Source organism: Loxodonta africana, chromosome 5, assembly GCF_030014295.1.
Source record: "Loxodonta africana isolate mLoxAfr1 chromosome 5, mLoxAfr1.hap2, whole genome shotgun sequence".
Taxonomy (NCBI): Eukaryota; Metazoa; Chordata; class Mammalia; order Proboscidea; family Elephantidae; genus Loxodonta; species Loxodonta africana.
In genome coordinates, this window is record NC_087346.1 from 23,344,546 (window position 1) to 23,366,304 (window position 21,759).

General features: G+C 36.2%; 1 protein-coding gene across 2 annotated transcripts in view; it reads left to right on the forward strand.

Annotated features, from left to right (window-relative positions):
• TRPC3 (transient receptor potential cation channel subfamily C member 3) overlaps positions 1-20,914 on the forward strand; it is an 87,245-nt gene extending 66,331 nt beyond the window's left edge. For both annotated transcript variants that reach the window (XM_010590530.3, XM_064285393.1), the window contains 2 exons: positions 15,688-15,763; positions 19,710-20,914. In XM_010590530.3, the coding sequence (XP_010588832.2) occupies positions 15,688-15,763; positions 19,710-19,852 (219 nt within the window). In that variant the 3' untranslated portion in view covers positions 19,853-20,914. The remainder of the gene's footprint in view (positions 1-15,687; positions 15,764-19,709) is intronic.
• Positions 20,915-21,759: the final 845 nt, after the last annotated feature.

The following is a 21,759-nucleotide window of genomic DNA, read 5'->3' on the forward strand; positions in this document are numbered from 1 at the left end:
AAATTGATTTCAGTGGAGCTTGCAGCAATTTACACTCTTAAAATAAATGTGTGAGAGTACCCATTTCATCTTTGATTTACCAATGGTGTTACCAAAGGTTTTTTTTATCTTGGTCAAATAGGTGAAAATGGTATCACAACGAGTTTTTGCTTTGCATCTCTTTATCGTAAAAGAACGGCCGTCTTTGATGTTTTCTATGATTAGGGTCCAATTTTTTGTTTTTGGTTAAGAAGAATTCTTCGTATTTTAAGAAAATCAACCCTTTTTCTGTGGTGAGAGTTGAGACTTTCCTTTGCAGTTTGTTGTGTTCTTTTTTTTTTTTTTTTGCTATTTACATTTTTTTAATCCAGAACTTTATTTTTGTGTAGTCAAATTAACAAATCTTCTATGACTTCACATTTTGTGTTATATTTAGAAAGATCTTCCTCCATGTGAGATTATTTATGAAATTTTTTACTCCTCTTTTCTTTAGTAGTTTCATGGTTTTACTTTTCATATGAAAATATTTGACCCATAACCATTCCAACTCATTGCGACCCCATGGGACAGAATAGAACTGCCTCATAGGGTTTCCAAGGAGCAGTTGGTGAATTTGAACTGCTGACCTTTTAGTTAGCAGCTGGACACTTAACCATTGTGCACCAGGGCTCCATACGACCCACACAGAGTATATTTTAAGGTGTAGGGTGGAGATCCAATTTTTTTTTTCAGAATATTATACAGCTGGGTGTGTTGAACAATCTATGTTTTCCATTGATTTGTAATACCACCTTTATTATTACTAAATTCCTACATCTATTTAGATTTCTTTCTAGGCTTTCTCTTGTGTTCCATTGAGTTATCATTTTATGCTTTAGAACCACATTATTTTTAATAATTACATCTAAATACATACATGCACATGCATGCAAACACATTAGTCCTTACTTCAGGACTTCTATTTTACAGAAGCTTCCTGGCTATTATTTCGTATTGTTCTATTTGAACTCTGCTGCTAATTGAAAGGTCAGTGGTTCAAACCCACCAGCAGCTTTGCGGGAAAAAGACCTGTCGATTTGCTCCTGTAAAGATTACAGCCTAGAAAATCCTATGGGGCCGTTCTACTCTGTCCCGTAGGGTTGCCATGAGTCAGAATCGACTCGATGGCACACAACAACAATGGTGTGATTCTCAAAATAGCTTGTTGGTATTTGTATTGTGATTGTGTTAGATTTACAGATGAAGGAGAATTGACATCTTTTTATAGTACTTTAAAAAAAAAATTTTTTTTTTAGATGAAGGTTTACAGAACAAACTAGCTTCTCATTAAACAGTACACATAGTGCTTTGTGACATTGGTCACCAACCCCACGACATGTCAACACTCTCTGATCAGTATTATTTTAAAGTGATCCTCATGTAGTTCATACTAATTAGGATTAAGTTGGGGACAAATCACACCAAACCACCAAACACCAACCACTAAGTGGCTTAAAAGGAGGGGGGCGACGCAAGCAGTTTGTGATCAGCTGGTAACCCAGAGGCTGGTGGCTCAAACCCATCCAGCAGCTTCACAGAAGGAAGACCTGGTGAACTGCTTCCATAAAGACTGTTGCTGCCATCAAGTGAATTCCGACTCATGGTGACCCCATTCGTGCAAGTAGAGCTTCTTCGTAGGGTTTTTAATGCTGCGACCTTTCAGAACCAGATCATCAGGCCTGTCTTCTCAGGTGCCTTTGGGTGGGCTCAAACTCCCAACCTCTCAGCTAGTAATCAACTATTTAGCCATTTGTGCCACCCAGGGGCAATCCATGAAGATGAAGGCCGAGAAGACCCTATAGAGCAGTTCTACTCTGCAACATATGGGAGTGCCATGAGTCAGGGGCCAATTCAACTACAGCTAACAAGGACAACAACAAGTGGCTTTAAGAAGATGGAAATTTATTTCTTTCTCACTTTCAAGAAGTCTGGAGGTAGTAATTATAAGACTGGTATAGCGCCCAACAGTGCCAAAGATGGGTGGCCCAGGATTTTTCTATCGTATTACTCTTCATGAATGGCTTTGATTCTAACATCATCTTTCAGTCCAAGAAAGCTGCTGGTGTTCCAACTATTATTTCTACATTCTGAAATACAGTGAGAAGGTGACAGGGAAGAAAGATATGCTTCCTTCCTATCAGAAACTTCTATAAAGTTGCACAAACCACTTCCCTGCAAAGGAGGCTGGAAAATAAAATCTTAATTCCAAGTGGCCATGTGCCTAGCTAAACAATGTGTAGAGATTTGAAAAGAGAATTGACGGTGTCTGCTGCAGTGGTTATATTATTTATCTTAGTATTCACCTTTATGCTTTTAAATATACTTATATCTCTGTTACTTGATTTATCTGTTTCAAATTATATCTTTTAACCCTCTAGCACTAAAATGTGATAAAATTAATGCACTTATTTTATCTTTCACCATTGATTTCCTTTCCCTTCCAGCTCTTGCTAGTTAAATCAATAATACCTTGTCAGGATTATAACCCAAATTTGTTTTATTTTTTCTTTCTTAATAATATTTTATTGTGTTTTTGGTGAAAGTCTACACAGCAAATTAGGTTCCCATTTAACAATATCTACACAAATTGTTCAGTGACATTGATAAATTTTTCACAGTGGGTCAATATTCTCATTATTTCTGTCCTGGTTGTTTTGTTTCTGGTTATCTCATTTTGTTTCCTTGCTCCCTTGCTTCCTTGCTTTTGCTTTAGAGTAATTGTTGACTGTTTGGTCTCATATAGATGATTTTTTAAAGGAGCACCTTACTCATGGGCGATATACTTTATAAGCCAATCCGTTACTTGGCTAAAAGGTGATCTCAGGGAATAGTTTCCATTCAAGGTTTAAAGAGTATCTCAGGGCGGTAGTCTCAGGGAGTCTTCTAGTCTCAACCAGTCCAGAAAGTCAGGCCTTTTTAAGATTTTGAAATTCTGTGCCATATTATTCTCTCATTCTTCAGGATCTACCTATTGTGGTCCTCATCAGAATGGTTGATAGTTGTAGCCAGGCACCATCTAGTTCTTCTAGTCTCGGGGTAAATGAGGCTGTGGTTCATGTAGACTATTAACCCTGTAGACTAGTTTCTTCTCTGGGTCTTTGGTTTCCTTCTTTTTCTTTTGCTCCAGATGAGTAGAGACCAATAATTGTATCTGAGACAGCCGCTCACAAACTTTCAAGACCTCAGACACTACTTACCAAACTAGAATGTAGAATATAAACTATATTATACCAATTGACCGAGCTGTCCCACAAGACTGTGGTCCTAAAATTTCAGACTCAGAAAGCCAATCCTGCAAGGTGTTTGGTTATATCTAAGAAGTACCTGTAACTGTGCCCCTGATGAGCTTTATTACATATATGAATACATATGCAGGCACACATACATGTATATACATATAGCTAGATATACATCTATATATGCACACATATACATACCTATACACATACATGAATACATATGTAGCCAGGCATATAGTTTTTGGTTGTTATTGCTGTCATTGCAAAATTATATATGTCATGAAAACAAAAAATACAAACCAAACCCAGTGCCGTTGAGTTGATTCCGACTCATAGCGACCCTATAGGACAGAGTAGAACTGCCTCATTTGTATATATGTCATAAAAAAAAAAATAGCTTTTAGCAAATATGTCCTTTTTTCTTGTGTACTTCTTAGTGAGATCCTTTACCTTGGTCAAGCTGTGCGTACTTCACTGACATTCAGTGTTACCTTTCCCATCACCAAATATAGCAAGTGTCTACGATCTAGAGAGTGATTCCCTCCATCCCCTCTCCCCACCCTTCTTTGGTAACCAGCAATGAACTTTGATTTCTCTATGTATACCTATTCTTGTCTTTTTTTTTAAAGTGAGATCATACAATATTTGTCCTTTTGTGATTGACATTTCACTCAGCATTATGTCCTCCAGATTCATCCACATTATAAGATGTTTTGAGGACTTATCATTATTCTTTATGGCTGCATAGGACTTCATTGTATGTATGTAGTACCACATTTTGTTTCTTCATCCATTCGTTGATGGACATTTAGGTTGTTTCCATCTTTTTGCTATTGCGAATAGCACTGCAATGAACACAAGAGTAACCCACAATCATTTTAGTTTTAGTCCTACAGTTAAACAGAGTCAGTACTCACCACTGGTCTTTTTGTCATAATTTTTCTGTTAATCTCTTTGTTGGCTAAGTTTGTTTTCTTGAGTTTCTTCAAGAAGGGCTCATGGGAATTATGTTCTGTGAGTTATTTCATGTTCTAAATTGTTTTCTATTGTCTATATATTTTTATGGACTAGCTTTAAAATTATTAGGTAATACTTATTTTCCTAATATATTTTTAGACATTGATCCTAGAATAGAAAGTTGATGTGGAAGAGTTTAAGGCCGATTTTATTATTTTCCTAATATAGTTAACCTGAGATTTTGGTTTGAATGCTCAAATTTTTCTTTGTTTATCTTTTAAAACCAGTAACTTTCTATTGATTGTTGTGTAAGTGGATCTCTATCAGTTTTTCCTGAAGCACAGTATATCCTTCCAATTTCTACATTCTTTTATTGATTTTTATGAATTTTATCTTGAATTTTTTTAATGTTCGATTATTTTAAGTCTCTTCTTCAAGAACACCAATTAGATGTCTATTGAATCTTCTGCACCTACCTTTTATACCTACCTTTTTTTCTCTATTTATTTTCAATTTTTTATCCATTTATACTTTTTACTTATTTTTTCTCATACTATATTTTATTCTTGTCTATCCTAATTTGTGTTGCTTCCAACTTAGCTTTTATTTCTGTAATGATTTATTTATTTTTCTCCTCTTCCTGCCATATCATCCCTGATCTTATGTATCTTTGCTTTGTGCTCTTGTTCGAAAGACATGATTGCTTCATCCTTTTTTTTTTTTTTAATCATGTTTAAATAATGGTACTATGTATCTTCACCTTTTCCTTAACATTTTTCTGGTGAGGGTTCTTTATATGCTATTTGTTTTATCCTTTTTTCTTGGGTTATCTTAATGTAGATCCTGTGTAGTTTTCTTATCAACACTCAGTTTTGAATGAAATAAGTTCTTTTCAGACCAGCTGCTTGCAGGAGGTTGCAGTGGGGTTGGAGGATTCCAAGATTACATTATAGGCTAGTAGGAATTTTCCTTTGGGTACAGGATTTTATATTTGAGTTCTGTTATGCTTAATTTCTTCTTGTCATAGAATAGCACTGCAGGACTACTCACAGGCACATTCTTCTTCCTTACCTCACTGGCAGAGTACTTACAGAAAATATGGCTTTTCTTTATAATTTCTCCTTCAACCCTGCATTTCAAGCTTCTATAGACTTTGTATCTAACAGGCCAAGGAAGTTCCCAGTCATGAATATCCGATCTGAGCATTTTCCCACATTCTCGTATGACTTTCTCAAATAGAATGGTTAAGGGTTATAGAAGCCTCCAAGTTTAATTAAAGGAGTTTACGTTTCTGTTTCTTATTCTCCTTGTTGCTTTTTAGTAATTTAGGAGAGATGGAGAAATTCCTAACTTTACTGTCAAATTCAAACTTCTCGTTAGCCGGAAATCATTATGTTTCCATAGGAAATGATCATTGCAAAATGCACAGACAGTCCAGAATCCTGGGAATTTTTCAATTCTTCTATCTCTAAATTAGACATCATGTATTCTCTAAGCAGAATAATTCTCTTATGTTTCTGTAGCTCCTAAAAAGTGATAGTAGAAAAAGAGAAACTGAGAAAAAAAGTTTCAGTCAGCTATCCACATACCAATAAAAACTTTATATAAGTGCCTCTATTATAATTCAGATCAAATTTCTTTACTATGAATTCTTTGGGTAATAACGATAATTTTTTAGTTGTTATGGATTTTTGTTTAATGAGGTGTTTACAATATATAGGACTTAAAAAAAAAAACTGCACAACTTAGTCTGCTAAATAAGGATTTTTCCTTCAAAGTGAGAGCCTTTGGGATAGATTAATTCTAATGGTGCTACCATAGCTCAGAATCTTTTTAGGTCATTGTTTTGGGAATTACTTTTATAATTAGTTTCTAAGCCACACACACACACAAATCCTTTATTATTTTCTAGTTACAGAACTCAGCTAATTCCCTGTCTTATTAACAAAACTTGGTACCGCATGACTTTACCTTCTTTGAAAAATAGTCACATCCACCTTCAAAAAACACGTAGCCTCCCTCAAACTGGTCATCACCTTGCATGTTTTACAGCCAGACGAATGCTTCCCCTCCAAAAGAATTATTTCAAAGACAGATTCAAATGTGCCTCAAGGGGCAAGTGAGGAAGGGTTTCAAAAATTCTTTCATCAATGGCAGCATTATTTATGTTAACATTAATAATAGCATGCTGTGTAATTCTTTTATGTGTGTAAAGAATTTTTTGAAAAACTGAGTGATTTTTCTGAAGAAGAGAACATAAAAACTTAGAGGGGTGGCTCTGATTGATTCTACTCATTTTAGCAGTACTTTACGGAATATATGTGTTAGTTTGGTTATTTCAAGTTAAAAGCGCACAGATATGCTAAGGTACAGGTTGCTGGGGGTATGAACAGTTTGTGCTCGACTACTAACCCAAAGGTTCATGGTTCAAACCCACCCAACAGCACCACAGAAGAAAGACCTGGCAACCTGCTTCCATAAAGATTACAGCCAAGAAAACCCTACGGAGCAGTTCTACTCTGTAACATATGGGGTCACTATGAGTTGGAATTGACTCAACAGCAGTGGATTTTTCTTTTAATGCTAAGGTAACCTTCAGAAATAAGAATTTTTTATAAGACCCCACAGAAGTTATGCTATAATTCTTGGGTTTTACTCTCTCCAGTGTCTCTTGTGGCAGCTCTGCTTTAACAGTCTCCTTTGGTTTGGGAACACTTTTGGCCCAGGTGGTCTCTGGTTCAATCTCGGAATGCCACCATAGATAGTGGTTTTATTGGAAGCACACGGAAATTTTCTCAAAAGGGGGCAACATGACATAGAGATTATGAGCTTCATGGCACATTGAGGACAACCCTTATGATGCATGGTCTTAAGTTATAAGGATACAAAGATACAGTCCATGCTTTCAGGAATCTTTCAACTGGAGTGGAAGGGTATTGTTGAGGTGGAGAAGAGGGGAGAGAAAGAAAAAAGCAAGCAAGCATTCACGCAACCCCATGACGTATAACTGTGCTGTGTGGAATAGTTTAAATAAAATGGTATGAGAAACCAGGGGAAACTTTGAAGGCCTTTGAAGGAGGGGAATATTTGAAAGCCAATTGTCTTAGTCATCTACTGCTGCTAGAACAGAAATACCACAAGTGGATAGCTTCAAAGAAGGGAAAATTATTTTCTCACAGTCCAGTAGGCTAGAAGTCCAAATTCAGGGCATCAGCTCCAGAGGAAGGCTTTCTCTCTCTGTCGGCTCTGGAGGAAGGTCCTTCTCGTCAATCTTCCCCTGGACTAAGAGCTCCGCATAGGAACCCCAGATCCAAAGGATGCGCTCTGCTCCCAGTGCTTCTTTCTTGGTGGTATGAGGTGCCCCTCTTTGCTTGCTTCTTTTCCTTTTATCTCCTGTAAAATAAAAAAGTGGTGCAGGTCACACTCCAGGGAAACTCCCTTTACATTGGATCAGGGATGTGACCTTAGAAAGGGTGCTATAATCCCACCCTTATCCTCTTCAATTTAAAATCACAATTGCAAAATGGAGGATGACCACACAATACTGGGAATCATGGCCTAACCAACTTGACGCATATTTTGGGGGGACACAATTCAATCCATGACACCAATCAAATAGAAGAAGAAGCAAATTTATTTTCCATTCTTCCAAAAAGCAGAATTTGGACCAGTGGTTAGAAGGTACAGTGAAGCAGATTTTGGCTAAATACAAAGGAATTATTTTCTAACAGCTACAGTTGCCCAAAAATAGATTGAACCAGCTATCTGGAAAGAGTAGCAAGCTATGAATCACAAATGTTTATACAGAGGCTGTGCAATGGTAATACGTCAGGGAGTCTCACAACGATTGGCAGAGAATATGAAAAATGGAGTGACTTCTAAGGTCCTTCCCTTTCTAAAATTCTACTCCACTAAGTTCTTCATGTTTGTTCAATCAGTCCCATTACTCTGTATTTATACTTTATAAAACCCACTGCCGTTGAGTCGAATACTTTATAGATTGCTAAAATTCGTATTATAGAACCCACTGATGGCAGTCAAATCTGGCTTCTCTGTGGGATTAAATGAGAAAATGAGTGTAAAAGTGTCTAATAAAATGGTTAATAATTGAATATGAATTAGTAAAAAAACTAACAAGTGAAAAGGAAGTCTTCAGCTCCTTTCGGGAACAAAGGACATAGCCAGATACCCAATCGCTCATGTCTTATTCTTTCTCCAAATCCTGAAACAAACTCGATGGAAGGTTGAGAAATGAACTTGGATTTGTTTGCAAGAGGTAATATTTAAGGTATTTACCACCTCTGGCACTCATGTGGCTACGACTCAATTCCAAATTTGGAAATGCTCTAGGCTTTCTACCCCTTGGACACAGAAAATCCAGTCTTCAAAGTCACAATGTCTTCCTTAAAGTGTGACTTATAGACTTCTGGGCTCATGCCAAGAAATCTGGATAATTCTCGGAGATTTTGGAATGTGGAAGGTAATCTATTGACTTCCATTGTGTTAGTTGGCAATTTGACCATACGGAAAGATGAAGCCGTTATTGGTCAATTTAAGTTTTTGGTACTTACTGGCTTTGATTAAAAAATCACTTGGAAATTTAGCTAAAGGTAATATTTTTAAAAGCCCTTGTACTTGCTACATATGAATTTCATGCTGCTTGCCTTCAGCTGTTATTATTAAAACTGACTAATCAAGATATATGCTTTACCCATAAATCCATTGCTGTCGAGTTGATTCCAACTTATAGTGACCCGATGGGACTGCCTTATAGGGTTTCCGGGGAGCAGCTGGATTTGAAGTGCAGACCTTTTGGTTAGCAGCGGAGCTCTTAACCACCACACCACCAGGGCTCCAAGATTTGTTTTACAGAAGCATAAATGGTTACAAGATAATACTGTTATTAACTGAGCACTTACTACGAGATTTATATGTACTATTTCTTTTAGAAGATAGATTCTAATATTTCCAATATACATATTAAGACTCTAAGGTTACACAGTTTGCTACTTATGGTGACAGAAATCAAACCCAGGCAATTTGTCCTCACAGCCCGTGTTCTTAACTGCTACACAATACTGCCTTGGGTTCGCAAGACAAGCTTCCTACTACAATAGAAATGGCCAGTCTTTGTCCCCTTCTCTGAGCTGCAGATCATTCTGGAAGTCACATGAATTATCCTTCCAAAGTGAAACTGATGAATGTGCTATTACCAGATAGTGTCATGTGTCGTGAGAGTGGTTTTGACCCAACACCAGGTACCTTCTTGCCTTGTGGAAAGGCTCACCCAGGGGACAGTAGTGAATATGTACATTTGAACTGTAAATGTTAAATTTAAAAAGTTTCTGGATGACAAAACAAGCTTAAAACACCAAATTTGGAAAGGAAAAATTGAGACCTGCAACCGTAATTTTTTCTGAAGGTGGAAGATGAAATGGAGATGAATATGCCTCTTCTTTCCCTCTGCCATAAGGGAATGTAATCTCAGTGACTCTGGTGAGGATGTTTCTAGGGAACGTGGATTCTATATGAATTTTAAAAATATTTTCTTTTCCTGTTATTTTCCCTTCTGGCAGTAAATGTAAGCTCTATTTTTCATATACTTTTTTCTCAGCATGGTTTCACATTGTGTTAAATACTTTCAAGAGTATTACTAGCAAATGTGGGTAAAACCAAAACCAAACCTATTGCTAGCAACCCCATGAGTGTGGTAGCAGTATCTTAATCTTCAAACTTTATAAATAACACTGATAATAGCTAACCTTTTCATAAGCAGGAACTGTAGCTTACATGCATGCGCTTACTTAATCTGCATGACAATTTATGAGTTGAGTTTTATTATCCCCATTTTATAGATGAGGAAGTGGAAACTTGGAGAGTTTAAGGACCTTAAGTTCTATTAGAAATAAAGGTCTGTATCCAAATTCAGCGATTTTCTTTTTTGGTCCAAAAGTCATTCTGCTTCACTTTAATTTTGAAAAAGTTTTATGTAGAAATAGAAATTCTAAATTAAAGCTTCTGATTGGCTCTGAATAAGACCCTTATTTTAAGCCCCGAGTTATTCTCATTTTCTTTACCAGCTAAATTGTTTACAGTTTTGTTTATACACTTTAAAATACTTGTCTTTTTATCATGCTTGTAGTATTAATGCTGCTGAAGAGGGCATGAATTTCCAGGCTAAAGGGGCATATGAATTTGCTTGTTCTTGTTGTTCTTGTTAGGTGCTGCCCAGTCAGTACTGACTCATAGCAACTCTATGTACCATAGAACGAAATGCTGCCTGGTCCTGTGCCATGCTCACAACCATTGTTATGCTTGAACCCATTCTTGCAGCCACTGTGTCAGTCCACCTCATTAAGGGTCTTCCTCTTTTCCTCTGATCCTGTACTTTGCCAAGCATGATGTCCTCCAGGGACTGATCCCTCCTGACAACATGTCCAAAGTATGTAAGACGCAGTCTCATGCTATCAGTGCTTCTAAGGAGCATTCTGGTTGTACTTCTTTCAAGACAGATTTGTTCGTTCTTTTGGCAGTCCATGGTATATTCAATATTTTTCTCCAATACCAAAATTCAAAGGCGTCTGTTCTTCTTTGGTCTTCCTTATTCATTGTCCAGCTTTTGCACGCATATGATGTGATTGAAAATACCATGGTTTGCATCAGGCGCACCTTAGTCTTCAAGGTGACATCTTTGCTTTTCAACACTTTAAAGAGGTCCTTTGCAACCGATTTGCCCAATGCAGTGTGTCTTTTGTTTTCTTGACTGCTGCTTCCATGGGTGTTGATTATGGATCCAAGTAGAATGAAATCCTTAACAACATGAATTTTTTCCCTGTTTATCATGATGTTGCTTATTGGTCCCGTTGTGAGGATTTTTGTTTTCTTTATGTAAAAGCTGTGGTCTTGGATCTTCATCAATAAGTGTTTCAAGTCCTTTTCACTTTCAGCAAGCAGGGTGTGTCATCTGCATAACACAGGTTGTTAACGAGTCTTCCTCCAATCCTGATGCCCCGTTCTTCTTCATATAGTCCAGCTTCTCAGATTATTTGCTCAGCATACAGATTGAATAGGTATGGTGAAAGGATACAACCCTGACGCACACCTTTCCTGACTTTAAACCACGCAGTATCCCCTTGTTCTGTCTGAACAACTGCCTCGATCTATGTAAAAGTTCCTCCTGAGCATGATTAAGTGTTCTGTAATTCCCATTCTTTGGAATGTTACCCATAATTTGGTATGATTTACGCAGTCAAATGCCTTTGCATAGTCAATAAAACACAGGTAAACATCCTTCTGGTATTCTCTGCTTTCAGCCAGGATCCATCTGACATCTGTAATGATATCCCTGGTTCCACAACCTCTTCTGAATCTGGCCTGAATTTCTGGCAGTTCCCTGTCAATAATCTGCTGCAGCTGCTTTTGAATGATCTTCAGCCAAATTTTGCTTGCGTGTGATATTAATGATATTGTTCGATAATTTGCACATTTTGTTGGATCACCTTTCTTGGGAATAGACACAAATATGGATCTCTTCCAGTCAGTTGGCCAGGTACCTGTCTTCCAACTTTCTTGGCATAGATGAGTGGACACTTCCCGCACTGCATCCATTTGTTGAAATATCTCAGTTGATATTCCATTAATTCCTGGAGCCTTGTTTTTCACCAATGCCTTCACTGCAGCTTGGACTTCTTCCGTCAGCATATGCTACCTCTTGAAATGGTTGAATGTCAACCAATTCTTTTTGTTATAACGACCTGTGTATTCCTTCCACTTCTTTTGATGCTTCCTGTGTCATTTATTATTTTCCCCATAGAATCCTTCACTATTGCAACTTGAGGCTTGAATTTTTTCTTCAGTTCTTTCAGCTTGAGAAATGTCGAGTCTGTTCTTCCCTTTTGGTTTTCTATCTCTAGCTCTTTGCAGATGTCTTTAATATAATACTTTACTTTGTCTTCTCGAGCCACCCTTTGAAATCTTCTGTTCACTTCTTTTACTTCATCAATTCTTCCTTTTGGTTTAGCTGCTCGACGTTCAAGAGCAAGTTTCAGAGTCTCCTCTGACATCCATTTTGGTCTTTTCTTTCTTTCCTGTCTTTTCAATGACCTCTGGCTTTCTTCATGTATGAAGTCCTTGATGTCATTCCACAACTTGTCTGGTCTTCAGTCATTAGTGTTCAACGTGTCAAATCTATTCTTGAGATGGTCTCAAAATTCAGGCGGGATATGCTAAAGATTGTACATTGGGTCTCGTGGACTTGTTCTTATTCTCTTCAGTTTCAACTTGAACTTGCATATGAGCAATCGATAGTCTGTTCCACAGTCAGCCCCTGGCCTTGTTTCGACTGATAATATCGAGCTTTTCTATCATCTCTTTACACAGATGTAGTTGATTTGATTTCTGTGTATCCCGTCTGGCGAGGTCCATGTGTATAGTTGCCATTTATGTTGGTGAAAAAGGTATTTGCAATGAAGTCGTTGGTCTTGTAAAATTCTATCATGCGATCTCCAGCATCGTTTCTATCACCAAGGCCATATTTTCCAACTACCGATCCTTCTTCTTTGTTTCCAGCTTTTGCATTCCAATCACCAGTAATTATCAATGCATCCTGATTGCATGTTCGATCACTTTCAGACTGCAGAAGCGGTAAAAATCTTCAGTTTGTTCATCTTTGGCCTTAGTGGTTGGTGCATAAATTTGAATAATAGCCGTATCAATTTGCTAGGCAGCATTAAAAGGAGCCTTGGTAGTGCAAAGGTTTTGTGCTTGGCTGCTAACCAAAAGGTCGGTGATTCGAACCCACCCAGCAGCTCCATGGGAGAAAGCCCTGGCAATCTATATCCACAAAAGTTACAGCCAAGAAAACCTTATGGGGCAGTTGTACCCTATAACATGGGGTCACTAAGAGTCAGAATCAACTTGATGGCACTCAACAATAGGCAGCATTTAAAGCCTATTGTATATGAATATTTTAATAGCTTTTCATTTTATTATATTTTTAAATTTTAATTATGAACCATTTCAAAATATCATAATTTTTATTTTGTATTTAATAATATTTTATATTTTAGTAATAAACAAAATATCCTATATTATTTTGTTATTCTAACAAAAAATACCACAAATATCCTGAAATATTCTATTAGACATCTGTGCCACTACCACCTTGATTTAATAAAGCTAACATTCTTGAAATTTGTTCTGGATATTTTTCTAAGTAAAACATTACTGAAACAACTAAAACACCCTACCCTATCACATTAACCTTCCTCTGTCTCCAGAGATCTCTACTATCTTAAAGTTCACCTGTGTTCTTTCCATGTATACTTTTATACATTTATTACATACATTATTTGTCACAATAGTACTTGTTTTGTGTGTTTTTGAAATATATATAGGTAATATAATACAGTATATATTTTTCTGCTTTTGTTGACTTTATGCTTTTTAAAAATAATCTAGCTTTATACATGTATATCTAGTTTCATTTTAACTTCTGGATAATGTTCAATTATTTGAATAAACCATTTTTTGTTGATTCATCCCCCTATTGATAAATATGTAGCTTAGTTTTCCATTTTATACTATTCTAAATAGTGATGTAATGAACATCCTAGTGCCTCCTTCACACTTTTCTAATATTTTTTCTGGGTTATATACCTGGAAGTGATTAATGAATTTGTATCCCCAGCAGCAACAGGGTAAGTTTCCCAACCCTCTCACAAGTACTTGGTACTAACAGATTTACAAATGTTTTCCTACTACAAGACAACTGTCCTGTACTCTTCGAAAATATCAACATCATGAAAGAAAAAGAAAGGCTGAGGAACTATGGCAGATTAAAAGAGATTAAAGATACAAAAAGAAATACATGATCATTCTTTGGGAAAATGATACAGTACTGGAACAATAGACAAAATTTGATTATGGACTGTGTATTAGATAATTTTTGTTAATTTTTCTATGTTTGATAACTGTACTGTAGTTATGTAAGAGGAATAACCTTGTTATTAGGAGAGGTCCCCTGAAGTATTTAGGGATTAAAAAAAAATGTTGTCTGTAAGTTACTTTCAAGTGGTTCAACAACATAATATTAATAGACACAGAGAGATAAAGCAAATGTGGCAAATTCTTAAAGTTGGTAAATCTGGGGGAAGAATGTACATGAATTAGTTTACAATTTTGTGAATTTGACATTTTTTTCAAAACGAAAACATGTTTACCAGACTTATGGGAGTGAATTGGTATTTGTTGTTTTAATTTACCCTTCCATGATTACCAAATTGTACATCTTTTCATTTGTTTGAAAATGAAAAGTCACTCAGTTTTCCTCATCTGTGAATTTAAATTTCCTTGCCTAATTCTGTTGGGCTGTTTGACTTTTTTTAGTAACGTGTCTAAATTCTGTAATGTCCTGGGTACTGATTCTTTGTTGTTACAGATTGCAAACAACTTCTCCCACTCTTTGGCTCGTCTTTTAACTTCATGTAATGGGTTCATGCAGAACTCTCAGTCTGTACATGTATAAAAGTGGGTTTTTCCCCAATAATTTCCCACTAATTGTCCAATTTTGAACTTTTCTGCTGAATGGAGGGTTACTTTACATCTTGGCAAGACTCCATAAGTTTCCAATGACTTTTGGTTATTAGAAAAATCTATTTTTGTGTTAAAGATATAGTTATTTTTATTTAAAAACTTAAGACTCCAAATCAAGTCTAAAGCTACCCACCTCCTAAGCCACAAACCAAACCCACTGCTATCGAGTTGATTCCGATTCATACCTGCCCTATAGGACAGAGTAGAACTGCCCCATAAGGTTCCAAGGCTATAATCTTTACCGAAGCAGACTGCCACATCTTTCTCCTACAGAGCGGTTGGTGGGTTCAAACCTCTCACCTCTCCGTTAGCAGCCAAGCACTTTACCACTGCATCACCAGGGCTCTTTATATATTTAGAAAACATAAAATGTAATACACGTAGTAATTAGTACATATGCAAAATGCAAAGAAAAGATACTGGAAGGACATAAGCCAAAATAACAACAGTGATTATATTTAGGTAATAGAATTATAGATGATTTTGCTTATTTCTTTTGTTCTTTTCTGCATTTTCCAAATTCTCTGCATTGAGCATAGACGCATATGTTTTTAAAAAATAGTGAGAAAATACAAACGTACTGTCTCTAGGCAATAATATTGTGTCAAGTTACCTTTAAGAGAAACCTTGAGTTGAAATCTTCCAACTTGTTAAAAAGTTTCTTCCATTTCTGAGGTTAAAAAACGTGTTTGTGGTTTATGTAATCTGTCTCCGTAGAAAGCAAAAAAAAGGTTAACTTCTGAAACCTTCATAAATAGTTAAATGAAATTTCTCTCTCCTGAGTTGTTTGTTTTGCAGGTATGTAAGCCTCTTTGGAGAATAGGATCCAGATTACTTAGCTGTATCACTGGTGATATAATCCTTTCTTTTTGCCCAACAGCAGATAATGAAAAGACTCATAAAGCGATATGTTCTAAAAGCACAAGTAGACAAGGAAAATGATGAAGTTAATGAAGGTAAGCGTTTCTAGTTTGAGAAACTTTCTTTTACAACTAACTTAATGAACTTGGAAAGCTTCATAAGAATTATACTGTAAAAATCCAATCCCAGGTTACAATTTGGGTTCCTTCAAGATTATATTTGTAAACCTTTTATTTTTAAAGAAACAGTTATCAAATATGTTAACGAGAGGCAATTTACCTCTGCCTAGAATGCACCATCTGATTCTGAGGTTGTAAAGAACGTCATTTTTCTGGGAGATTTTAATCCCTGTAACAACATTACATCAGGTAGCCAGTACTATCAGTTTTGTTTCATTGATTTCAGATTAGTGATAATTTTCCAGTGCTAAAAGTAAAATACTAGTTGACTCAGAATCCACATGTCTTTTAGAAAAACTTCTACTTTCTTGTCTAGAAACAAAGCCCTAATCCATTTTTCTTGTCTGGTATTTCTCTTTTGCCTGTCAATTTTCTCTTTGGCTCCTTACTTAAGTGTACCTATTTTTCTAGGCATATTCTGGGCAGACTATATGTCTGAACCATAAAAATTTCTCACCAAAGGCTGGGGTTAGGCCAAAGCATAGGCTCAGAACTGAAAAAGAAACCAACCTGGAAGAAATAAGCCATCCCCCAAATTTAAACTGTAGCTTCTAACACTGTATTAGTTTCTAGGTATGTCATAACAAGTTACAACAAGCTTTGTGGCTTAAAACAACAGAAATTAATTTTCTCACAGTTCTGGAGACCAGAAATCTCAAATCAAGGTATTGGCAGGGCCATATTCTCTGTGAAGGCTCTGGTGAGGAATTGTTCCCTGCTTCTTCCACCTTCTGGTAGCTCCAAGCATTATTTGGCTTGTGGCAGCATAGCTCCAATCTCTGCCTCCAAGTTTACATGACTCTCTTTTTGTGTCTTCTCCCCTTTTCATCTCTTGGAAGTGGGGAACAATGACCAGTAAGCATGGTAGGCACTGGCTTACAGTAAGCAAGCTACAGTGAAATTGTGTACTACAGATTAGTGAGTAAACACAATTAAGCCCTTGCGTAGCTTTCTTATTGTGTAATCCATCCCTGCTTATAAGGATACTTGTCAGTGGATTTAGGGCTCACCCTATTCCAGAATGATCTTATCAAAAGATCCTTAACTACATCTGCAAAGATCTTTTTTCCAAGTAAAGTCACACTCAAAAGTTTTGGGGCATGAAATATCTTTTTGAAGATCACCATTCAACTCACTACAAACACCAATGGTACACCACTAGATCTAAGTGTACTGGTAAGAGAAGAAAGGACTAGACTTAGTAAAAATGTTAATGGGCTTTGGAGATTTAAAGATGAGCTGTGATTAACACATGGAATCCATTGCAAATGAGTCAATCTGATAGTGCCATTTTTTTGCAAATAATGCACCCATGTAAATAACGTGCCCACACGTATAATGGGCGGAAATGATGAAATTAAGTAAAACAGTTCTGGCAGAGCACCCCGTGCATATATTGCACGTGTCTTTTGAAATTTCCAGAAGTGAATTTCGGCCTCATTCACCCATCCTCCCATATTACAGGTAAATCATAACTTTCTGTTTGCTTTCATTCTGTTCATTTTCTTTAATCTCCTGCTTATTTGTATAAAAATTCTCTGAGAGTATTACTTTTGATCATAATTGTATAATAAAGGTATATGCCATGGTCAAGAAGTCATGGATTGAGTTTGGTAGTCCCTCCAGTAAACAGAAAATAAACAATCAAAATTGTGCATTTTTTTTTATTAAGTTGATAATACTTATCTTGAGTGAAGTTCCCATGTAATCAGAAATAAGAATTGAAGTCAGCAATGTGTAAGGAAAAATTGGCATAGTGCGCTTAGGAAAATCATGCACAGGAGGGTTGCACAGTTGGCAAAAAATGTGTAATGCATGCATTTATTGTGTAAAAATACAGTGTGTGTATGTACAAAGACATCTGTGAAGGTGTGATTGAGGAGTTTGAGAACGAACAAAAATCCAGTTAGGGAGACAGGATTGGAACGAGGTTGTAATTTAGAAAATAGAAATCTGATCAGTTGTACCATAACCTCCCTGAAAAAACTAAGTGATTAAATGGGAATGGGACAGCCATAACATCATAGAAAACAAGGAGCATCTTCTAGGCCCTTGTATAAAAGAAGAAATGAATTAATGAGCATTTGGAGTTTTGAACAAAGTTATAACTATGATAAAGTAGCTCATGTAGCTTAACCTCCTCATTTAATAAATAAGGAAATTGAAGCTCAAAGAAACTAACTCGTGTTTTCTGTATTGTATTAATGTGTGGTCTCCCAAGACTCAAGAACAAGGAAATAGGGTATGATAATAGGAAGGTGAAGGGGAGACCACTGGACTTATGGTCTAAGTATGGAACTGAATAGAGTGAGAAGTCACTTCTTCCTCCAAAGGCCGATCTTGTGATTTCAAATTAGATCAATTTATTCCCCTACCCACCATCTCTCTGTCAGTTTGTCATACTATGGTTGCTTGCATGTTGCGAAGATGCTGGAAGCTATGCCACCGGTATTTCAAATACCATCAGGTCTCCCATGGTGGACAGGTTTCAGCAGAGCTTCCAGACTAAGACGGAATAGGAGGAAAGGCCTGATAATCTATTTCTGAAAATTAACCAGTGAAAACCCCATGGATCACAACAGAATATTGTTCAGTACAGTACTAGAAGATGAGACCCCTAGGTTGGAAGGCACTCAAAACACAGAATAACCACAATGATGGACTCAAACATAGCAACTATCCTGAAGATGGTACATGACCAGGCAACAGTTCATTCTGTTTTACATGGGGTTGCCATGAGTAGGAGCTGGCTCAATGACAACTAATAATTGAAACAACAGTTACCTTTATATTCCCATACATGAAAGGGAAAATACTTTTTTTTTTTTTTTTTTGCCACAAAAAGAATCCACAAGTGTTTTGTGTGCCTCTTTGAGGAAGAGTTAGAATTCCTTAAAATAAAAAGGTTCTGACTCTTACAAAACAGAACATAGAAATTATATTTAAGGCATCATAAAGATACCAGGAAATACCATAACAAGTGTGTTTTACATGCTATTTATGCTATTATAAAAAGCTAAGCCAACTTACCATGACTTGAAGAATCATTGTTTGGATTCAAGGTAAATTTTTACCCCATTGTTCACTTCTGAAGATCAATGGCTTATCTACACTACAGTCATTTGCAAGCTGCTAGAACTGAATTATGACAGCAGTGGTGTTTGAATAGTCAAACATCTACCCTCTTCAAGAGCTTGGTGTTACATATTGCTAGCAGTATCATACCTCAACTCCTCAAACTCATCATTGCTTGTTACATAGATCCTCTGTGCTGGCAAAACTAATCTATTTCTCCCTTGGCTCCATGCTTTTGTTCATTACCATCCCCCCCCCCCAATAAACACGCCAACTCTTTTCCCTTCCTTCAAAACTTGACTTAGAATTTATTTCTTCTATTTTTTTATGTCATTAGTATTTGTTAAATAGATTGATTCATTTTCAGTAAATTTCAGTTTTCCTAGGATCCCTTTGTAACCTGGCATTGGGAGGTGAAAGATAGGTCTCAGCCCTTATGCCTGAGGGAGCCAAACGGACTCCCTGTAGACAGAAAGGAGATAACCTGGTTGGGGGTCAGTTACCTGAGAAATCACCCTCTGTTAAAACTTGAATGATCAATACAATGAATTGGGTCAATACGTTAACCCAGTTTTTACCATTAAAACATAACTATTTTTATAGCTGTTTTCAAATGTCAGTATATTTTTAAAGACAAGTGTTTCTGAAAGCATTTTTATAAAACTGATATAGATACCTTGAAGATTTTATGAAGCAACTGTATTTATATTACATGAATTTCGCTCCTTTTTTTCCTAAATCCAAAGGGCAAGGTACTAATTTTATGTTTTAATACACAATACTATAGGTGAATTAAAAGAAATCAAGCAAGATATTTCCAGTCTTCGTTATGAACTTTTGGAGGACAAGAGCCAAGCAACTGAGGAGTTAGCCATTCTAATTCATAAACTCAGCGAGAAACTGAACCCCAGCATGCTAAGATGTGAATGATGCAGTAACCTGCAATTATGACCTTGACTATAGCACAAATGTGGGCAATAATATTTCTAAGTATGGAATACTTGAAAACCGTGGTGTAAATTCTTAGTACTTTATCATGTGAATCTCAAAGCTAGGTCTTAATTATTTTACTGTTTTGTCACATGAAAAATGGTGTTCATTTTAATTGTCTGCCTTGACATTATGAACAATGATAGACCATTATATTTAAAGGCCTGATATTTACTACATTACTGACATTTTTGTCCATTGTAGAATAAACTTTAAGTATTTGCACTACCTGTTTGTTCCCAAGAGACTGTAAGCTCCTTGAGGGCAGGGACCATGTCTTACTCATCTTTGTGTCCCCATCTTCTAGTACAGTGCCTGGTACATAGTAGGTGCTCAATAAATATTGTTGAAACCAACTGAGCTGAACTGCCAACAAAATACAAATAAAAACAAAAAAGCCATGTCTATGTAGCATACCTTCCCTTGTCCAAGTGTTCAAAAGTTCTTTTTTAAGATACTGAAGAAGTTTTAAAACCAGGTATGATTTGGTGAGACAGTCTGAGAATGCTTTAGCATCACTGATCATCATAAAACCATTGAGCCTTGAGTGAAGAATTTAACAATGAAATGCGTTAATAGATAATATAATTACATTACATATTTAAGTTTCATAGAATGTTCAAAACAACACATTAAAGATTTTTCTAAAGTATATTGTTTGCTTCCTGTCTTAAACTTTCATTTGTTGCTGATCAGTAATGTGAATTAAGTCAGTGGGGTGGCAAATTTTTTTTAAAGTTGGGGGCTATGCAGGGTCGTTAATTTGTTATAACATGCTAACGTCTGCCTCTGATGTTTCAATGCTAGGTTAAATATCAGTAACTGACTTTATATCTTGCCCTGTTATCTCCATTCTGAGTTTTGGAGGGTATGCTATGGGAAGAAGGAAAGAGCAGTGACTCTGTACCTGGAAAGAGTCAGGCATCACCAGCTGTATTTCATTTCCCTTTGAGGCTTCTCTTGCTATCATTGCCCACAGTGATTGACAACTTTCATCTTATTAAAGCATTTCAGTTCCTCTTTACACACAAAAATCAATTTTGGCCTATCTGTGTTTGACTCATTGTATAACTGAGCGGCATACTGGTAATAGTCACAACAATCACAACTTTGATAGGAAAGGGGATACAAGCCAGCAAGTTCCCTTGTCTCTTAACAGACATAAAACATTCCAAGTATTATTTTTAACCAGCTAGTTTTGAATCTCTCATACAGTTATGTTTAGCATCTCGATTCTCTTCAGCCCATTCCTGTGAAGTCTTACTTACTTACACAAATTATGATCATAGCTCAAAGAGAGTTTTATAGATCCTGAAAACCAATTAAATACATGATGCTTTATGAGGAAGGTTTTCAAATGTGAAGACAAAATGGAACATTAAGTGGAACTACAGAAAGCTCTTTAAAAATTAGCTATTTCTTAATTTCTACCTTTTTGTGAGTTAAAAAATTAAATAAAAAATTATATATTTTTTGCTGCCATTGTGGAATATTTCATTAGCTTTTGTGTTATGCTAATAGTATTTTGATCATAGTATAATAGTATTTTTTTTTATATATATAATAGTATAGGGTCGCTATGAGTCGGAATCAACTCAATGGCACTGGGTGGGTTTTTTAGTAGTATTTTGTCTTAAACATTTTTCTAAGTTTATGTATTTTATGGTTAAATATTTTATGTTATGCCTCAGAACTTAATAAAATGCTGAATTTTTCCTTATTATATGTTACTGTATGTTCATATTATAGTAACATAGAACAAGGAAAAATCCAATATTTTCTTAAAATGCGTTTATAACTACTGCTGATTGGAATGTGAAAGTTGGAAACAAAGAAGAAGGATCCGT